The sequence below is a fragment of the Rattus norvegicus genome, chromosome 8, assembly GCF_036323735.1.
Source record: "Rattus norvegicus strain BN/NHsdMcwi chromosome 8, GRCr8, whole genome shotgun sequence".
NCBI lineage: Eukaryota > Metazoa > Chordata > Mammalia > Rodentia > Muridae > Rattus > Rattus norvegicus.
In genome coordinates this window covers 127,085,554-127,107,392 of record NC_086026.1, presented here as the reverse complement: position 1 = coordinate 127,107,392, position 21,839 = coordinate 127,085,554, and the positions used below count along the sequence as shown (strand labels likewise).

Genomic DNA, 21,839 nt, shown 5'->3' with positions numbered 1-21,839 from the left:
TAATTCTTAAAACCTTCTTTTCTTTGGACTTCTTGTCTCCTTGTTTGTTTTGAGATGGAGTCTTACAAAGTCCAAATTGGTGCTAAATTTACTAAATTGCTGAGGCTGGCCTTGAACCCCTATTCTTCCCTCCTTCACTTCCTGAGTGCTGAGATTACAGGCACGCATAACCATCCCAGCTTTGAATGTTGTTACATGTAAATACTGCATTACACAGCCAAGTAAGGACAGTTCAGCTAACGAACTAGCCCAACACATACATAGTGTGAACTTGAGTCAGCAGAGCCTGGAATGTTTGCCACTATCTACAGAGCCCCCTTCCTGCCGGGTTCTGTGTTCAGCTTTCACCGTTGCTTGGGAAGCCCCATCTGGCTCGCTTGCGGAACCAACACCCTCTATACCGCATATTTTCTTCTGCAACACTTAAGATGCCTCTGTGCTGTGTGTACACGTGGACATCTATGTCTCTACGCTAAACCAGCAGCTCTCAGAGGGCAGGACACGATGTCCTGTGCCCTGTGCCTGAGCAGTAAGCATTCAACAGGTGCTGGTTCAACACTCCTTCAGCATGAGAGCTGGCTGTCAGGGCCAGCCTCCCAGAGAGGTGGGAAGAGCTCACTCCACTCCAATACTGACTCTGGCTGGAATTCTCAGACAACAGAAACCTGCTCGGCCGACTAGCTGCTCTGCAGCCTGACTTCTCTGCCAAACTTGTCTTCAATTATATTTTTTCATTTTTCTGCAATCTGCTCCATTATACCTGTTTTCGATCTTTCTATAACCATTTTTTGGCTCCTGGGCACTAAGGATACAGTTGCTTGTTGTTGTTGCTGTTGTTGTTGTTGTTGCTTTAAGTAAAGAGAGAAATATGTTTTAAAAACTAAATTAAGTCCCAGCAGGTGCTTGTAGCCCCGGCACTCGAAGAAGGGGGATCTGTAAGTTCGAGGCCAACATGGTCTACACTGCCAGTTACGAGGCAGCCAGAGCTAATAATAGATCCTGCCTGCCCCCAGGAACAAATTCAAACCTTTAAAAAATAAATTAAGGAGAACTCAGCTCTTGGTGAACTCGTAATTAACCCTACTAAATTCTTATACCTACTAACTATTATACCAAGTAACTATTCTATAGTTTCCCTTTGTCTCATGGAGAGATGTAAATTGTTAATCATAAACATATAAAATTTATTTGATTAGTTTTTCTAGTCTTCTGAAGTTTATTCTAAATAATTTAAAGTACTCCTTTTTATCTTGCAGCATTTTTTTACAATAGAATAGGAATTGAAAACAAATTATTTTGTATACTGTACTCAGAACAAGTGTGCCTTTTAAGTTTATATTACTCCTACATGCAATACAGAGTCTGTCTTTCTCTTGCTTTCCTTTCTGTCTTTCAAGTAAACTTGTGAATCTGTGTGGTTGAGACTACTGAGCCAGAGAGAAAAGAGCTTTCCAACTGTCATTTCAGACCCATCTTCATGCTGAGCTGCTTTTCCTCTAGACCCAGGTTTAGACTGGACCTAAAGAACACCGCTGGCTCCAGCTGTGTGCACCAAGCCCTCACCATGCACCAGGTTGGAGAACAGAGGTGTTCTGCTTCTACCCCTAGCTAGCAAGTTAAACCAACTCTCAACACTTAGGAAACCCGAGAACCCAGCTCAGCCATCCTCCAGGGGAACATCAGAAGCTACCCTTAGTAAGTGAATCCTGCTATATTTAGTTTATTAAATCATCAGTTTACCAGATACTCCAGATTTAAAAAAAAAAAGTCTCCTTTTCCAAAATAAAACATATCTAAAGTTAAAATTAAGTGAATTCATTCATTAAAAAGAGACAACTGTTTCCTTTCATTCTTAAAAACCTAATGATTAAAATACAATGTCCTTTGTGCTTGCTTCTTCCCTATGTAGTTTCCAAATAAGGAAACGAACGTGCTGTAGTAGATCGAATCCTCCTCCCTATGCAATGTTGGTGACTTTTTTTACTTCACAACACATTATTTTCCTTAAAATAAGTCAGTTGTACTCAAACATTCTTGGCTTCCTCCCAACGGTAAACAGATTTCTAACCACGTATACTGGGTTTCCAGTATGAGCAAGCATTTCCAAAACATCAGCTCTAGTTCTAACCGGTGAAGGAGGCCCACATTACATTAGTGGATGCTGTTAGTTACCAGGAAGCAGCTGGACACCAAACTCAGCCACTTGTTCTCTGAGGTTTTAGAGCAGGGTTAGCAACACAACACTGAAGACACTCGGAGGGCACGTGAGTGACAAGCCCCAGGAGACTCGGTGCTACAGCTGCCCAAACGTGGCGATTCCCCACACGGGAATGCAGAAAGCAGTGGAAGGACTCACCACACTGCCAGTCTGTGTTTTGGGCTGTTTGGAGGGATCCAAAGCAAAGATAGTGTATTCAGAGAGAAAGGCAGGCTCGGCTACCATCCCGGCTAGTAGCTGTCCCAGTCAGGGTAACAAGCAGAGGTACAAAAACAAAACAAGTGATGAAGTACAAATCACAGCATGGTCTCAAAGCACAACCCGACACTCAGTAAGTACAGCCACTGCCGCGATGGCCGCCCGCCCACCCCCGAGACCTGTAAGCTGCTAGGATGGGCCGGAATGGGATGAACTAGTGAGCGGAGAACCTCAAAGGCCAACCCGGAAGCCGCCTGCTAACTGATAAACCTACGACACCTACAGCAGGCGTCACGGTATACGGATGCCTTGATAAAGCTCCGTTCTTACGTAAGCAGGCGTCGCGGGATACGGACGCCTTTATAAAGCTCCGTTCTTACGTAAGCAATGCGCATAGTGCCGAGGTCAGTGGAGTGCGCGATGAGGAAGCTCTGAAGATCTACAGAGAGCAATGGCCACAGCCAACAACAATACTGCACACGCCAACTGTTCTACGAGGCTACAGCTTTGCTCTTTCCTAGATACTGCTGTCCTCCTCAGCAGCAGCAACAGCAAAGTTATGGCAGGAGGAAGTCTCAGGAGGTGATGGGCATGGGGTATAACTGTAGCCAACATTGCCAGCTTCACACGTTCATCCTCAAGTCACTATAAACACCAAATACAGATAGCCTCTACGTCAATCAAACCTTGGTAAAGTAGCTTCAGGATAAATGTCAAAGACACAAGCCCTCAGCATAACTTTTATAAACACTAAGATAGGTTCTTCAGATATTTAAAAAGGCAGCACTGAAGTATACAGGAATGACAAAACACATATAAAAAACTTTATTAACACATATGCAAAATCACTTTTATCAAAAGTACATATATAAGAAACTTCTGAAATAAATCTATAAGACTAGTTCTTTTGATACATATTCTTTTGTGCTTTTTGTGCTTTTCCTTTCAGGACCTGTTACATCAAAACAGCAGCAAGCATAGATTAGATATACCCCAAATTGTATTTTAAATGATTGCTTTGCATGTGATGTTAACATCAGCTGTCTTTCTTGATCGCTGCTCTCCATGTTATCTGCTGAAGTAGGCAGATCTCTCTCAGAGCTTGGAGATTGCTAGTTCCAGCTAATCAGCAGCTAGCCAGATTACCACAGGCAGCCACCACCACACTCGCCTGGCTTTGTGTGATTTCTGGGGACCCTAACTACAGCCCTCACACTTGCACAGCAAGTGCTATGCCCACTAACGTTCCACCCCAGGCCCTCTGAGAATAGAGACTGCATGTCTATTCATGTGTAAAACTGCACAGATTACTAACACATATGCAAGCACACAAGATCAGTCCAAGTAAGACAGGTGAGACCTAAATAGGAGCTCTGTGCCTGTCACAAGTTCTCAATGGTAACTGCCTTTTTGAACATCACAGAATACAGGATGCTACTATTTGAAGAAACTGGAGAGAGAGTATATAAGCTGCCCCCAAGTTTTTTCATAATCTCTTATGCATATATAATTATTACAAAATGAAATGCTAAAAAATTAATCCAGTGAAATATTGATTACAGTTGTTTTTAAGAAAATATATAACAAAGTATAACATACTCTATGGTTTACAATAGACTATATAACACAATGCATAATATACAAAAATTATATATCCTGTAAAGGGCATGTCTGAAAATAAGTATGTGCAAAAGTTTTAAAATGTGCACATGTCCCCTCAGGACTCTAACGCTACAGATACTGACTAAAACATTCACTAGTTCTTCACCCATTAGAGACCATCACAATTACAGACAGACAAACTTTCAGGTTATTTGGACTGGTTGCTGTTGTAATATAGGCTCTCAAGTAGCTCGGGCTGGCCGCAAGCTTGCTTTGTAGCCAGGGATGGCTTTGAACCATTGACTCTCTTGTCTCTTGCTGCCCTTTACTGGATTAGTTAGGTTTAATTATGCCAGACTATGACAAAATTAAATTAAACTTTTTAAAAGCTTTAAAACAATGTGTAGTACATTTGTGTACATAAGCCGTAAGCATGTGAGCATGAGGACAAATGGAAGGACCAGAGCTCTGTGCTCAGCGTCTGCCTTTACTGCTCTGTCTTACTGTCTTGAGACAGGGTCTCTCACTGAAACTGAAACTCTTCAGTCCCTGCTCCCGGTGGAGGACTGGTGGAGGACTACAGTGAACGCCACCACACCTGGTCTTTTTACATGGGTTCTGGGCACCCAAACTTAAGTCTTCATGTTTCTACAACAGCATTTTACCAACTAAGCCATCTCCTAAGCCCTAAATACAGACTTGCTAAAGCTCTTTTTTTTTTTTTTTTGCAATATTGATTAGTACTCCTAGGATAGACTCCAAGAACTTAGTATACTAAATTCTAAACATTATTATCAATGATATATTAAACTATGCTAAATGCCTGACTAGCTCCCAGAATCCCATCCAAAATTTACTGAAAAATCTGACTCTGGGGTACTGAGAAAGGCCATTCTTTGAATACATGTTACTTTAAATTGAATGCTGTACAGATTCAGATCTCTTAGGCTTCTGAAGTTAATTTTTTTTTTAAACAAAACGCTCTTACCCATAAAAGTTGGGGAAAAAAGCAAGTTAAAAGGAAGCATATGTGAAACTTTAAAAGACTACTCCCCAAGTTTGATGCCCATCAAAAAGAAATGATGACCAACATTCCAAAACATGTCTAAACAAAAATGAGTGGTATAGACAGATCCGAGCCTCTTACTCCCCAAAGCAAAGCAATCTAAGGTCAGATCCAGGCCCGCTCCTCAGAGCCCAAGCCGCCGTTCTCCTACCCTGTCCTTGTGTGCTTCTTTATGTCTGTGGATCTCACCAGCACCGGCTCTTGGCTGTCCATACAGCTCAGTGGTAGGGACTGCACGGCAAGTGCAAGTCTACTGGTCCCATCCCAACACCAAACAAGCCGAAAGCAAACAGCTCTTCACCAATTCTCAAAATTACTCCAGCACCTCAATTTCTCTAAATTTGCTCAACTTTTCATCTAAAATACCTAAACCTAGTTCACCTCTTCTGTGTGGTCCACAGTGAAGCCATCACTGCCCTAACACTGCACAGAGCTGTGTGCCCTGCACCCGTCACCATCTGAACCCCTGGCTGACCTTGAAGGATTCCCGCCTACCCCGCATGTCTCATGCAGCCGTCCCTCCCACATCTATGTCTGTCTGTGGTGGGATAGGCAATATGTTTTCTGAAGTCACTCATTTTTCCTTAGAATTTCTAATTAGTTCTTTTTCATTACTACTTAGTATTTTGTTTGGGCTAAGTTTTTTCTCACAATATTCCATTAACTTTACGAAAATGATTTCTTCACTTGTCTCATTCTAATATTCTAGACCACTCTGCTGTTTTAAGTTCATCTAGAATAAACTCATACCTTAGTGTCTAATCTGTTGGCTAGCTTCTTGGTGTTTTAGAATTTTCTTTACAGTGGTAGTTCTCAACCTGTGGGTTACAACTTCTTTGGGCTGTCGAGAGACCTTTTTGCAAGGGTGGCCTAACACCACTGGAAATCATAGATTTACATTGCAATTCCTAACAGTAGCAAAATTAGTTATAAAGTAGCAAAACAAATAATTTTATGGTTTCGGTCACCACACATGAGGACTGGACCAAAGGGCTGCAGCTTAGAAGGCCAAGAAGCGCTCCTTCCTATACAGGCTCATTTTGAGAAAAGTCATCATGTCACGGTCATTCCCTCTGTGACCTCCCACGTCACCCAGCTAATCTGATCACCAAGGCTCCAGCTTAGGTCAGATCCATGACAAGAGAATGATCACTGCAAACTCAGCCACCACGCCCAACAGAGTGAGACTTAGTCCTTCATCATGAGGCCTCCCCAAGGACAGAAGCTTCCGTGACAAGCCGTGGAGAACCCTGATAGTGGTGAACTGAGACGAACTCCTGCGAACTCCTGCAGCCGGGAGAACCACCTGAGCTGCAGCTGCCGCTCGCTGCGCACTCCAACTCACCGATGCAGAACGTCTTCATGTCCTCTCTCAGTCAGCCTCGGAGACTTGAGGAAACACCTCACCCAGCTCCAGGCTGTGCGGTGCCAGCACGGATTCTCCCCCGGGAGCTGACAGAACTGCACTGAGAGGTTTCCATTCCCACAGAGCTACGCTTGTAAACAGCTGCCTCTGATCTCAACCTCAAGCCTCTCAGAGATGACTTCAGCCCCTCTTGGCCTATAGTGTTTCCATGTCTGTGAACCCAGACACAGCCCTCAATGACAAGAGAGAGAAGTCTTCACTTCTGTGTGTGTGTCTGGCACAGAAGAAAGGAGGATGGAATCACAAGTCATCCAGGCGAAGGCTTGGCACAGCAGGCAATATGACCAACTGCTTCTCTGAAATTCCCTGAGAACTCATCGCTAAGTCCAAGAAAAATTTAAATTTCTTTTAATTCATAGTCTTTTTCCATTTTTCATTTTTATTCACAAGTCTGACTGTCACCTCTCACACAGAATAGTGGGAGAGCCCTGCTAAAGTTCAGGGCCTCAGACGCCGGTGAGCCCTCTCACCTCCGGTGAGCCCTCTCACCTCACGCAGACACTGACGGCCGAAGGGCCAACTGAAGGCGTTGTTCTTACTCGGAGCACAAGGGCCTGAGAGGACACAAACTCCGGGCAGACAGACATGCATAGACTGAATGAGATTTTTTACTGGAATTCTTGCAATTTTCTATATGTAAGTCGTCTGCAGAGGACATGATTTTATGCTCTTTTAGCCTACACCTTTGTTATGTGTCCTGCCCAGCACCCACTGCAAAGAGTCAAAAAGAAATAGCACACTTGCCTCTCCTGCTCTTTAGAGAAAGAAATGCTTCAATTTATTTGTTTCCGTTTGTTTTTGAGGTAGGGTCTCCCTGATGTCCTGGATGGTCTCAGAAATCCTGGGTTCAAAGGGTATAGTAGGTGTCTTTAGTTGATTTTCTATTTCCATATCTGTTTTGCTTCCAAGTTGTTGCTATAACAACAAACCCTTCTCTCCTTTTGAAGTGCTGCTGGGCACTGAGCCCTCAAGAGAAAGCTGCTCACAAGAGACAACCATCCCAACAGATAAGCAAACTCAATTTCCACACACAATACACTTACGTACATGCGAGCAGACACTAAAAATAAATAAGTAGGGTCAGGAGAGGGGTAGAGGGAAATAGCGAGAGATGTCTCAGAGGCTAAGAGCATAGGCTGTTCTTCCAGAGGACCCAAGTTCAATTCCTGGCACCCATATGGTGGGCTCACAATCATCTTTAACTCCAGTTCCAGGAGACCTGATACCTTCTTTTGGCCTCCATGGGTACGAGGCACACATGTGGCACACAAATATAAACCATAAATGTAAAATGGCTGTAACTACAGACGCAGCAGAGCCATCACTCTCTGGTAGTGCCTCCTGGAGAGTCAGAACCCCTGAAACTGGAGTGATGACAGTATGTGTCCCCATGGGGGTGCTAGGAACCAAACTGAAGTGGAAATGTTTGGTTTCCTTAACAACTCAGTCATGACACATGATGTTTTTCTGGATGCTGTATTGTGAGAGGACCTGTGATGTTTAAAAAGAATATAAACAGAACCCCACAGACAGAGAGGGGATGCTCTTGCATTGCTGCTTCTTCGCTGGTCTTCGCTGGTCTTCGCTGGTCTTTGCTGGTCTTCGCTGGTCTTTGCTGGTCTTCGCTGATCTTCACTGATCTTCGCTGATCTTCACTGATCTTTGCTGGTCTTCACTGGTCTTTGCTGTCTTCGCTGGTCTTCGCTGGTCTTCACTGGTCTTTGCTGGTCTTTGCTGATCTTCACTGGTCTTTGCCGGTCTTCGCTGGTCTTTGCTGTCTTCGCTGGTCTTCACTGGTCTTTGCTGGTCTTCACTGGTCTTTGCTGATCTTCACTGGTCTTTGCTGGTCTTTGCTGGTCTTTGCTGTCTTCCCTGGTCTCACTTCTTTGTTAGTCTTCACTTCATAGAAAAAAACACACTACAGAACTTCTCGTGGTATTCCGGCTGATTCTGGCTGGCCATTTTCACTGCCTTGTGCGGACTTGGCAGAGCCTTGCTGTTTCTGTTGGATCCAGCAGAGCCACCGCTACTGACTTGTGTTTGGTGTTTACTAGGACTCTGGACTGCTGCTATCCTGATAACAAAGAGTAGACTTGCCACGAGGAACTACTTCTAAACAGTTCTACAATCACCCTTTTCTATTAACCTTCTTTCTGGTTGGTGGGCTAGAAGGGAGTTGAAGTGTTTAAGAACCCTAAATTACAGTAGGTTTTGAAAAAATTAAGCCTACACCAAACTTAGGTCCTGTGCAAAAGCAGCGAATGCTCTGGGCTGAGCAATCTCTTCAGTCCCCTTCATACCTCCTATATTTATACTGTATATCACAGAAAAAAATACAAAAAAGATGAATTTTTCACACCAATTGTTACATGTAATTTGTTGCTATTTTTTAAATTTCTAACCACCAGCTTAAAAATGTAGGGTCTTTCCCAATATATGCTATACTGAACAGAACATTACTGAACTATTATACTGAACAGAACACTACTGCATTATTATACTGAACAACAGAACGTTACTGCATTATTATACTGAACAGAACGTTACTGCATTATTATACTAAACAGAACGTTACTGCATTATTATACTGAACAGAACGTTACTGCATTATTATACTGAACAGAACGTTACTGCATTATTATACTAAACAGAACGTTACTGCATTATTATACTGAACAGAACACTACTGCATTATTATACTGAACAGAACGTTACTGCATTATTATACTGAACAGAACACTACTGCATTATTATACTGAACAGAACACTACTGCATTATTATACTGAACAACAGAACGTTACTGCATTATTATACTGAACAGAACGTTACTGCATTATTATACTAAACAGAACGTTACTACATTATTATACTGAACAGAACGTTACTGCATTATTATACTGAACAGAACACTACTGCATTCACACCTATCCACTTTAACTTTCTCCAAGAAACGTTCACAACAGCTAACTGCCATTTTTGTTTAAAAAAAAAGAAAAATACCAGTTGAATTATTAATAAACAGAAATGGAGTAACTGACTCGTCACCACTGTTCCCTGGACGTCACCATAACCAGCACAGCTCAGCTCCTGAGAGACGACATCAAAGCGCTGCACTAACCTCTCTGTTGGGTGTTGCGTCATCAAGCTGGTCTGTAAATGAAGATGTCCTGCTTCTAGTCCTTGTTGGTGTTGAAGAGCTGGAGGAAGCCTACATTTAAAAACGATTGTACAAATTAGAAGACAGCAGTGACTAGCACACTACACCCTGAGTGGTTCTTTTCTCATTCCATTCCCAGAAACTCAAAACAGAGAAGGGACAGATTTTAAAAAATCAGGAAGGAATAACTACAACAGAATCAACAAGACTTAGTTACTAGTCCCTAGGTCTTTGAGTGGACCGTTCATTTTAGCAGAATGTTTTAGCAGAATGTAAGATAAGGGTGTCATTATGTATAGGATGATAGTACTGGGGTAACTGAAGCCCAGGGAAGAGAATGTGAAAACTCTACTATCTTTGCCACTTTTCTATAAAACAAAATGATTCAAACATATTAAGTTCATTAGAAACAAGAAAGTTATCAATTTCAACTTTAAAGTTCCTGAAACATTCGATACTATGAACTTTACAGTTAAATAGCAGGGCCCATCTCTCTAGTCAGAAGCCTTTCTCTGAACCTACTTACACAGCACAGCTGGTTCCCGAGATGCTAACAGCCAGGTTACCAGAAACAACACAGACAACACTAAGACACACATAAGCCTGATGTCTGAGGTCTACTCCACTGTGAGCTCAGAGCAGGCCTGGAAGTGTGAACCAAAGCATCAAGACCCTCTGTACTCATAACACAGAGCTCTGACCTACTCACCACGTGCTTGTTTCCCTACACTTTCACATATACACAGCCTTACAGAAAAAAAAAAAACATTTAATAAGTACCTGTCATCCACATGCGAGAACAAGTGGGCAAACGGAACTCTAACCTATGTGTGGACACACTGCCACAGTCAGGGTGGACACACACACACACACACACACACACACACGTACGCACACACACATGCTATACAAACAGAGAAAACAAGCATGCAAGCTACACTTCACATCAGAGCACATGTTGAGGGAACAGTGTGGGAACGTTGGCCATCCACTCTGGAAAAGAGGAATGCTCATCTCTGAGCAGGAGTAATGCTTATGTTGACAGCAGAACTGAGGGTGAATTTAAATGACAAGAAGGACACAACTATATAACCACGACTAATCATTTTCCTCAATAAACAGCTCTAAGAAAGAAAGCCCTAGAGACTCACTAGCTCAGTCCTGCCTTTATCTGCAACAGGGAACTTGAGCTCTATCATCAGTCACACCCTCGTGAGGCTGAGTCACAAGTAAGAAAACAGACGTGGAGAGTCTAAGGTCATCCTTCAGGAAGCATAGAGACAGACCTTGCCAGGCAAGGGAGTGCAGTGCAGTGGGAGGGCCGTGCTGGTGGTAGGTCTGAGTATTTGCAACATCTTTGTCAAGAGTCCAGGACGCAGCAACTGGTCCATGCTACAGAGCCCTGGAGAAACTGTCACTACCAAGTATTTATAATCAATTCCTCTTCCTCTTGCCTAAACTGAATTCTAACACATGTCCCTTCTAAAAATGACCAGAAAACCAGCATACAATCCACTAAAATCAGCTATGTGCAAGTCACCTTAAGAGATCAGATTCTCAACCGTTCAAGACAAAACAACATTAACTAGGACATACAATTTTTAAACAGGTAAATAGGTGAGTCTGACACAAATCTTTATCAATGGCTTAAACATCTAGAATGCACATAACGGCGCCTGTGTGTGTTTTGAAAAAGGTAGCCACTAAACCCCGTTCACGCCCCAGACTGCTTTCATCCAAGGTGAGGACTGAAGAGCTGGGCCAGGGGCCTGCTTTACAAGCATGGAGTCCGGATGCTCGGCACTCACGTGAGACGTGGGGCACCACGGTTTACATCTGTACTCTTCTTACACCTAGGGCCAATTTCAAACAGGCTGGCTGCAAAGACTGAGATACTACAGAGGCTGCCACTAGGAAGGAAAGAGCTCCTTGCTGAACTGAGGTGATAAAATGTTAGAAAAGCAATTAGAAACTACTACTGCCTAGAGGAAATGCCTCTTGAACAACAAATTCCCTGTGCTGTGATTCTATAATGTCCAAGAAACCTTTTGGTTTTAATTCAGCTCTCCAAATTCCCAAATGCCAAGAGAGGATCAGATGCCAAGAGAGACCTTTATTCACTTGAAAGTATATCTCAATGTGAATTTTAAAACGGGCCTTACATCTCGGCCTCCAGTGAGTCTAATCAGAAGGCCTCATCCACGTGGATGAACATAAACCAAAGGGATGTAAATTGTTAAATGTGTGTACAGAGGAAGAATGAGCACTAAATCGCCCTGTGCCCAGAAGAGGGCAGCACCTGGCCGACGATCACTCTCTGAAGCTACAGGAGATCCCAAGAGAAGCAGGAGTCTCTTGGGGCCTGGATCTTTCATGTGCTCCCTCACTTAGAGACATGAATTTAAAGGGCTGGAGACAGAGCTCAGTGGTAGAGCACTTGCCTAACACAGGCAAGGCCCTGGATACCATGAGGGTTGGAGGTGGGGTGCAAGCTACTCCTAAGAAAGCTGGTGCTGCTCTCCAGGCTCACACTCCTGTCTCAACTGCCTGCCCACTTATCATCAGCTAACCAGAGGCCTCAACTTCACATAAGGAAAACCAGTCTAGTGCGGGAGGTCCACACAACCCTTGCCCTGTGGATAACGTATCACTCTCACAACTGTATTACCACAGACGGGAAGGGACATTCTGAAAGCATGCTATTTTTAGCTGAAAATGAGTTTACTCTAAAATAAAATTTAAAAAATTACCCAGTTTAACTGCTTGCAGAGGCCCTTCAAATCTGGGTCTATAGGACAGAGGCCGAGGCTGGAGACCTGTGCTCTTGCTATGCTGAGCAAAAACAAAATGCCTACAGGTACACACAGCAAGAACTGCTGCTGGCAGTCTCCAGGAGCTGAAAGCCACCTCTGCCATGCCCACACAGAGGTCAAGACCCCCAAGCACTGACTGAACTCTACCACAGCCACCTGGGCATGGAGGAAGGAGAGAAAACAACCTGGACAACACCGTGACAGCCTTATACCAGATCTGGTTCTGACCAACACAAGTGTGCAGTCACTGGGCTAAGAAGCACTAAAGCTTTGGCCACTTCTTTTCAGCGCATGAAAATGAGCAGGGGCCTTGGGAATGAAGCTTTGAGTACCTGTCCCTGTCCTTTCCTTCTCACTACCATCAGAGGCTCCTCAGGTGTTGCTCTAAGCCTCCTCATAACTATTTCCCCACAGGCACGAAAAGCACCTTGTGAACACCATCCTAACCCTAGAAGCACCCGTCTCAGCCATGCACGGTAAATGTAACAACCAGTGCAGCGCCTTGCAGGCCCTGCTGAGTAAAAACATTGTTGACAACTACGAATGGCTTCTCCTAGGTTCTCACTTTGGTCTTCACAACCAATTTGAAAGGTACAAAGAGCACACACTATCACACCCAATTTCCTGATCAGATTAGATGCTCAGAATGTTTACATGGCTTGCCCAGGTTAGACATTTCGAGAAGTAGGTTAACACACAGACCTCCTAATTCCCTGTGTACCTTACCACTTCACTCTAGATGACTAGCTCTCAAATTTCTCTGGGACTCACAGTAATAATAATAATGGCACTATACTTCTACTTAATTCTTAGAGACACCCCTAAAACAAAGCTTTTTACCAACTTTTGTTATAATTAGTGTAGGGTATAGAGGCCAGGCCTCAAACCCAGGTGTTCAACATGTAGCCAATCACCCCACTGCAGAGCTACACATCCAGTCTTTACAGATGGAAACTCTGAGATATTCCCTTTGTCTTTTCTTTTATTCTTCACACACACACACACACACACACACACACACACACACACACGATCGTACTCACTACCCATTTTCCCCTCCCACTCCCGCATACCCCCTTCTAAGCTCAACCAGTGCTGCCCATCTGTGTGAGGGATCCAGTGCAGTGTAAGAAGCCTACCATAACAACTTCACAGACCTTCCCCGCCCCCAGCTATCAACTGCCAATAGCTGCTCACTGAGGAGTGGATCCTGGAGCCCCTCCTCTAATGATCTGTCTTCTAACCTGTATTCTCATTCAACACAAGAGGAGACTCCCAGGTATAACTCACAAGCCACCTGGAGTACTTCGACTGCGCCATGTTATCTCCGAACCACAAAGCTCCTCGACCTGGTAACCAACTCTCAAATCTACATACTCCCATGTACTTCATATTTGTAATGATGGTTAAAAATAGCAATTAAAAACATTAATCCAGGGTGGAGAGATGGCTCAGCCGTTAAAAGCACTGACTGCTCTTCCAGGGGTCCTGAGTTCAAATCCCAGCAAGCCCCGCTCACAATCATCTGTAGTGGGATCTGATGCCCTCTGCTGGCATGCAGGTGTACTTGCAGATAGAGCACTCATACATTAAATAAATAATTTTTTTTAAAAAAGCATCAATCCCAGGTTGAACATGATTTAAAAATAGCAAAACCACAAAATTTGAATATTCCTATTAGTAGGATGTGCTATATTTAAATTAACTGTACTATGGGCTGCATCACCTGGAAGGGTCACACACACTCCAGAATAAATTGTTAGAAATGCAGGTACAGTTCTGCACTTTCAAGTCTCTTTAGGTATCGAGAAGTTTAGTTACTGTGAATTAGTAATTTTCTGGAATGGACTAGCCCCAGCTTTGTAGGAAGAAAGGAAGGAAGCTCGCAGTGTGTTTGGTTAGCTACTCACTACAGAAGTCCTCTCGTCCACTGCAGCCTGCTACTAGAGCCAGACTGCTCTGACTATTGGGCTGTAGGCAAATACGAGAACTCTCAAAATGGGGGGTCGATGTTTCCTCATGAGCAATTTACACAGCTGTGGGCTGACTCACTAGCAGGATGCTCCTGAGCCTTTCGGTTTAGCTCCTGCCTCTCAAGTTTTGCCCGAGCAGATGCACTGTAAGAAGCAGGTGTGGCTTTCGGCTTGCACCAGCATAGAGCACACCTGCTCATCACTCCTCCCACACACCTAGGCCAGCGTCAGGCCATTGGACCTTCCTCACTATAACACTGCTCTAATCACTGCACATCAATTTGACATTCCAGGTGAAGAAGAGCACCTACCATGGCCTCAGTTTTCACACAACAGCTACACTTCAGTCACCAATGGGAGCTTCTCAGCATGCCCTTAATTGAACATCTTTGTCATTTTGCATTCTACCATGGTCGTTCCAGAAATGAACCATCACTCTTATGGTATAAATACTTCACCACCTAAAAGGGTCTTCTAATATGTGAAATTCAGTCATCCAAAAGTAACTTAAAGCAACTTCCAGTTAAATATGGCCTATGAGCGAGCTACGGATGGCATCCTCTTCAGAGTGTAAGTCTCGAACAGTTTTCAGAAGACTGGAGATGGAGAAGAAGAAAAGGCACCACAACCCAGCACAGCTGAGGTACCACACGCCCCAGGATCCACACAAGATAATGCTGCCATGGAAACAAAGTAATGCTCATCCCAGGATCTTAGAAAGCCTCAGGATTTACAACAAAAAGGTATATGCCAGCTATAAAAACAAAGAGGCAAGATCAAAAACAGCATGAGTTATTCACATGCCTTCCTTAGCTCTCTTGTCTGTCTCTATCCAGTCAGTGCAAGGACATTAGGCGTCTTTTCTGGAACAATGAGGCTTCAGACAGGGTAACACTAACAAAGTAAGATGGGGATAAGGCCAAAGTACTTAGACAAGGTGCTACAAAGTGTAAAGTAGAAGCTTCTGCTCACTCCCTGAGGAAAAGTCTGGAGGGAAGGGAGGGCCTAGAGTACTACAGTGGAAGATTGTGGCACCTCACTCCTTCGCTCCTTCGGGAGATTGTGGATTTCCACAACAAATGGGTGTCTCAGGTCAGCAGACCCAGAGCAGGCACAACTCCAGAAATGCAGCATGAAGAGTCACCCTCTAGCATCACTGGTCTGAGCTGCTGACAAAGGAAAACAATGTGGCCCAGTTTCCCGTGAGAATCTCTGTGGTAGCACACTCCAGCTCAGCTCCAAGGTCAGTTTCCTTCACATCTCAGGGCACAGCTCAGCAGTAGGGCACAGTGCCTAGCACCAAGGACCTGGACTGAATGGTCTGTGACACACACTTAGAATATTTTTAGATGACACTTTTATTGTACTGTCATCTTTCCAAGAGCATCTGTTTTGTCTGTCAGTGAAGAAATTTAGATGAACTAGTCCCTGTTCGTCCCTAACAGACACACAGATTCTAGCTCTCTACACGGGACTAACAAGTATCAGCCACCTAGAGAAATCAATCTCCAGGATTTTATTAACAGAAATGAACCACCAAAAAGTGAGGCATGAAAGACCCAGAAACATCCAGTAATCAAAATGTCCACATGGCTTATTTTCTTCTATTCTTTCCTTTCTGAGTCAGGGTCACTCCCTATGTAACCCAGACTGACCTCAAACTCTTGGTCCTCCTGCCTCAGCCTCCCACGTTGGAGATTCTAGATGTGTATCCCCAGGGTTAGTTCTGGGGTGGGGGTCTTGAGGCCTAAAAAGCTAAAGAGGGTTCTGCCCCAGAAACCTCAGCCTCTAGGAATCTCACCAGAAACCCACATACAGGGAGGCACACATACTAAACTAACTCTGCACTCCTGCGGCTCCTGCATCCACTGATCAGATTATAATTCCATCCACCACATCTCCAGAGCCACGTCCTTATCTCACCGACCAAAACAAGAGAGAAAAATAAAGGGATCAGCAATCTTTTCAGATGTGACTAAGAGCCACTGAAACAGCACACACGGCTCTGTGGACAGGCACTCAGCCTCCCCTGAGGAGCCCATATCCACACCTGGGTACATCTTACTTCTCCGACAGCCTCTTTTTCTTAAGCCTTGTACTTAAGCCTGTATCATAGATAAAATCTACAACTCTGTTCCTGGCTAGCTGGTCCTGAGAGTCTTTCCAAGGGTCAAATCCACAAATCCTGGTTTGGTCTGAGTCAAGGTCCCTAAGTCTAGGGAGGTGGTTCTCAACTTGTAGAACCCCTTTGGAGGGCAAACAACCCTTTCATGGAAGTCATCTAAGACCATCAGAAAACATAATGTAAATATCCATTTATAACGTAACTCATGACAATGGCAAAACTAAAGTTATTTAAGTAGCAACAAATTCACAACAATAGCAAAATTCAAGTTATCAAGTAGCAACGAAAATAATTTTATGGTTGGGGGTCACCACAAAATAAGGAACTATATTAAAGGGGTGCAGCATTAGAAAGGTTCAGAACCACAGGGCACTTCTCAGGCTAAGGAGGTAGTATATGGAATTATCTGTCCCCTCTCCTCTCTGCTGCATGGAGGACTCTTTTTTTTTTTTTTATCACATAAACAAAGACTATTTTTCTTAAAATACAACAATGTATTCCTATATAAAGCATTATCAATAAGCACTGAATCCTTGTTGGTAGGAACACAGATTATAAACAATCAGGAAAACTCAGACTCTTCCTATCTCTGTGCTCTCTTTGGGAATTTAAGATAATTTAAGACAGAAATACTCTGTAAACTCAAATTTACAATAAAGTTACATCCTTCAGGGCGGGACCCCTCTGCCACCTGAGGGACATCTCACTGGGACATTATGGTTTGTTTTTATAATTTCCACTACATTAGCTATTATTTCAGGCCTGTACTTAAAAAACAAACAAACAACTCTGCAGGCTTCAGACAGGGCTTATATGTTGTGTTTTTTAATGCTTTAATTGTGATATGACACACATACTGTACAATTTACCGTTCTGAACTTGTGTAAGGGTACAGTGTCAGGAAGCACATAAAACATATTCACACTCTATGAGGCTATTCATTTCCAAAGTTTTCATTTTCCCACCGTAATGCCGCACACCACTGAATAGTAATGTTCGCCCCAGTCCCTGGGGCCAAGTTCTGCACTCTAGCCTGAGCAATCTGGCCACTCTTGTGTAATTTATGTTAGTAGACTCAAAACAGTCTCCTTTGTATCTTCATTTTCATAATACCTAAGTGAGTTTAGTAATAATTAGTATGAAAACAAACATACCAAAAACTGTTTTTACTTATGTAACACACACACACACACACACACACACACACACACCACCACTACCACCACACCACACATGCACATACACCCCAAAATGTATCACATACATACAGTGCTAGACATAGAACCTTGATCCTCAAATATACTTGGCAAATGCTTGTTTTGTTGTTTGGGGAAGTGTGTGTTTGTCTGTCTGTTTACAGTGCTGGGGATTTAACATGGGGCCTTGTCATGAGGCAGGTACTAAACCACGGCCAATTTAACTGCTAAGATGTTCCCTTTAGTAAGTTAATCCTTGACTTGAAATACTTTAACTTTACCCACTTATAATAATAATAATCATACAAATAATCAGATCTGGTGAGCAAATAGTTACTTAAAAAAATGGTGGCCACTAAGAAAGTTCAAACAACCTTAGCATCGATGCACAGAAATTACTAGGAATTGGAGGCTATCGTGTTAAATTATTTTGACCTAGGAAGGCAGGCAGGGTGCAGGCAGACAAGGGAGGCTGACTAGCCCTATACACTATCACTATTGCCACTGTATGGAAGATTTGAAAAGTTTACTCGAAACCACCAGCATCTGCCAGGAATTCACTGGACACACAGACCAAGATAATCAAGCTAAGAACCAGAAAGCACGCACGTAACAGCTTCTAGAGAACCAAACAAACTGAATGCCCAAACTCAGGTTTCTACACTAAAACGCACTGTAGAACCCCTCAGGTAATTACCTTTAATTCACACAAAGTTTATGTGTGTTATTTCAAAGCTCACAGTAGTTCAAAAAGCAGGGAGAAAACCAACAGTACACAATGAGAAACTTACAAAGTACAAAACGTAACCAAAAACAAGAAGAAGCTGAGTGCTGATGAGCTGCTTAGAGCAGGGGCAGGAGCCAACCTAAGAGTGAGCACAGAGAACCTTTCCTATCTCATTAAATCCTTCAAGGGACATGGCATGGGCATTTACTCCCAGCACTCAGGTGGCAATGGTAGGGGGGTCACTAAATTTGAGGCCAGACCCTGGTTTACAGAGTGAGTCCCAGACCAGGGCTACAAAGAAAAACCCTACCTAAAAACTAAAAAAATAATTATTTTAGAAGGTTACTTAAGTCTTACCTATAGGGTTGTGTCTGACCCAGATGCTTACTTCTCTAAGGATATTAAGTCTTACCTATAGGATATTAAGTCTTACCTATAGGATATTAAGTCTTATTTATAGGGTTGTGTCTGACCCAGATGCTCGCTTCTCTAAGGATATTAAGCTACAAGAACTGGGAGCTCCAATAGCTTAACTTGCAACAAGCTTTCTAAAACTCCCTTCCTACTCAAGAGCTTCAGTTCATTTTTAGAGAAAAGTTCAACATTAAATAGGAAAAAGTATATTATGTATCTTAGCGATACTTCATCCTATTAATAGGATATCTTACGGTATATTCTTTCAGACTTGTATTTTCACTACACACACACACACACACACACACACACACACACACACACAGTTTTCCTGGTGTGCTTTTGGGGAACATGGGCTTGATGTGTTGCTCAGACTGTATTTGAATATGAAATTCTTCCCAAATGCTGAGATTACAGGTGTCAGCCATGCCACTTATTAAAATACGTTTCTTTTTGCCACAAACACTGGGCCACAACTCACACATGCACTTGTCTCTTGTAACATCTGTCATTCTATGTAAATAATACTTGTTTGCAGCTCTGATACTATGTAGCAATTAGGTTATTTTGGGGCCCTCAACACACCTTCATCTGTAGGAGGAATAACATGTACCTCATGGAGTTATGAGGTTTAAGTAATCTACATTAACTACTAAAGAAAAGGTGAGCAGAGGTCCAAGTCCATGTTCATTTTTACAGCTGCACAGTAGCCTGGGAAGAATGCATGCAGCCAACTCTATCGGCCCCAGAGTGTGACCATGGAAGCAGCACCAGGGCTAGCAAGGCAGTTCAGACGCGCTTGCCTGAGCTCCATCTCAGAATCCAGGTTAAAACGACAGGTGTGCTGGCACACTCTGGGAAGCCAGTGCTCCGAGGCACAGGTGGATTCCCCGGACTGGCTGGCCAGAGAGCCCAGCCTATTTGGTGAATCCCAGGTCAGGGGGTCTGTTGGAGAGATGGCTCAGAGGTTAAGAGCACTTGTTTTTGCAGAGGACCAACCAAGGTTCAGTTCCCAGCACCCACATAATGACTGACAACCATGTATTACTCAAGTTCCTGGGATCCAACACCCTCTTCTGGCCTCTGTGGACAGTAAACATGCACACAGTATACAGACACACATACAGACAAGACACTCACACACATAAATAAATAATAATATTTTTTAAATAGTAAAATGAAAAGGGCAATGCCTGAGTAATGACACTATGGTTGTCCTCTGGCCACCACACGCACAAAAGCCACACACACACACACACACACACACACAGAGAGAGAGAGAGAGAGAGAGAGAGAGAGAGAGAGAGAGAGAGAGAGAGAGAAAGTGAAGAGAACGGCGTAACTAAATCTTTTTGCATCCTAAATCTTCTCAGAATATGTTTCTAGAAACAGAAAGCTGGGTCGTTATATTTAAGCACCCAAACTGCGACCTTTCTTGAACCATGGGCTTTCTAGGTGTCTAGGAACCATAAAAGTAAAGCCGTTCGTGCTCCATCCACTGATACTCAGAAAGACTGGGGAGAGATTCAACAGAAGCCCTCCCCTACTGTCACTCACACCCTCAGCGCTGAAACCCTGAGTGCCGGGAAGGATTAGTTTGTTTCTAACACGAACACGCCCCCTTTTCCCAACCCGGAACCATACTCCATACTAAAAAGCATACTAAAAAGCAATGGCGGTCCTGAAAAGACGCAAGAACACGGCTACTACCGACAGGCTCCGTGCCCGTCCTGTTCAGCGTCTGCCTCTGCGCCCTGTCCGCCATCGCCCAAGTTATGCGAAGTGACTAACTCGTGACAGGCTTGGTCGCTGGACCGCCGCCCTCGGCTCCTGCGAGCAGCCTGGCCCGGGAAGGCTCAACTCAGTGCCTCAATCAGGGTTTGGTTTGGAAGCAGGAGACTTACAGGGACCTGGCTATTCCGGGTGCAATGTCCAGTGAACACGGAGGGGGACCTCGGACAGAGGTCAGAGGTTAAATATCACAGAGGACCTGGGCTGCCCCACCCCCGTCACCACTCTAGAGTCAGGGTCCCTTACCCGTAAGAGAAACATCCCACGCAGGACCGGAACCCATCGCACTCATTTCTCAGATCCTGTCGGTTCTTACGGGGAAAACTTAGGGGTCAAATGTCGCGACGGGTCCCTTCGCCCTGCACAGGGACGGAGTTTGGTTGGGAGAAACCAGGTCAGGGTTCCTACACGACCTAGACGGTCCAAAACCTTCCTGGCCTAAGGTTTGGGGGTAAAGCCCCGGGGCGGAGGTCAAAGGTCACGGACGAACTTTACCCCGCCCTCCGAGCCTTGGCGCAGGGGGACAGCGTACCTGAGCAGGGGCTAGCGCCTGCTGCAGCTGCTGCTGCTCCTCGCTGATCTTCTGCTTCAGCTTCTTGAACATGGCGCGGCGAGGGGTCGGCGGCGTCTCTACCCACGGGGAGGCCGGGCCCGGGCCTCGCCGCCTTCCTGTGGAGCTCGCGGGCACCTCGGGGCGCTTGTCGTGCGGGTGTCGGCGTCGCCGCCGCCGCGTCTCTTCTTTCTGGGTGCCCCTGGCTGGCCTCGGCCCCCCATCCAGCCCCGTCAGCGGCGGCGGCGGCGGCGACAACGGCAGCAGGTGAACGCGCCCTAGGCGCCTGCGCGGCCGACGTGGAGCTTGCCAAGGGCCTGCTACGGAACGCCACGGTGGACAATATGGGTGGTGTGGGTGAACGCGCGTGCACCGTAGCTCCCGCGCTGACGCTAACTGAGGTCTTGGAGCTGTGGAGTCAGATAGGGAGCATCGCGCCACTGAGCACCACAGTGAGGAAGGCAGGGGTGAGAGGGGATAGAGCTAGAAATGCAGGAGTGTATGTATTCAGTGTCGCTTGGCACAATAATTTAGAATTCTCTCTAAGGGTTTTTGGATAGTGGATTGTCTGGTTGATTGGAT

At 44.5% G+C, this 21,839-nt stretch overlaps 1 protein-coding gene across 18 annotated transcripts in view; it reads right to left on the bottom strand.

Annotated features, from left to right (window-relative positions):
- The window catches only part of Golga4 (golgin A4), a 77,398-nt gene extending 55,835 nt beyond the window's left edge, over positions 1–21,563 (bottom strand). For 8 of the 18 annotated variants that reach the window (XM_063266012.1, XM_063266013.1, XM_063266021.1 and 5 more), the window contains exons 1-3: positions 21,240–21,563; positions 9,630–9,719; positions 2,357–2,455 (exon numbers count right to left, since the gene is read on the bottom strand). In XM_063266012.1, coding sequence (XP_063122082.1) covers positions 2,357–2,455; positions 9,630–9,719; positions 21,240–21,311 — 261 coding nt within the window. In that variant the 5' untranslated portion in view covers positions 21,312–21,563. Of the gene's footprint in view, positions 1–2,356; positions 2,456–9,629; positions 9,720–20,953; positions 21,067–21,239 lie in introns of all 18 variants that reach the window. The other 10 variants (XM_063266019.1, XM_063266020.1, XM_063266023.1 and 7 more) reach the window with 4 other exon arrangements.
- Positions 21,564–21,839: the final 276 nt, after the last annotated feature.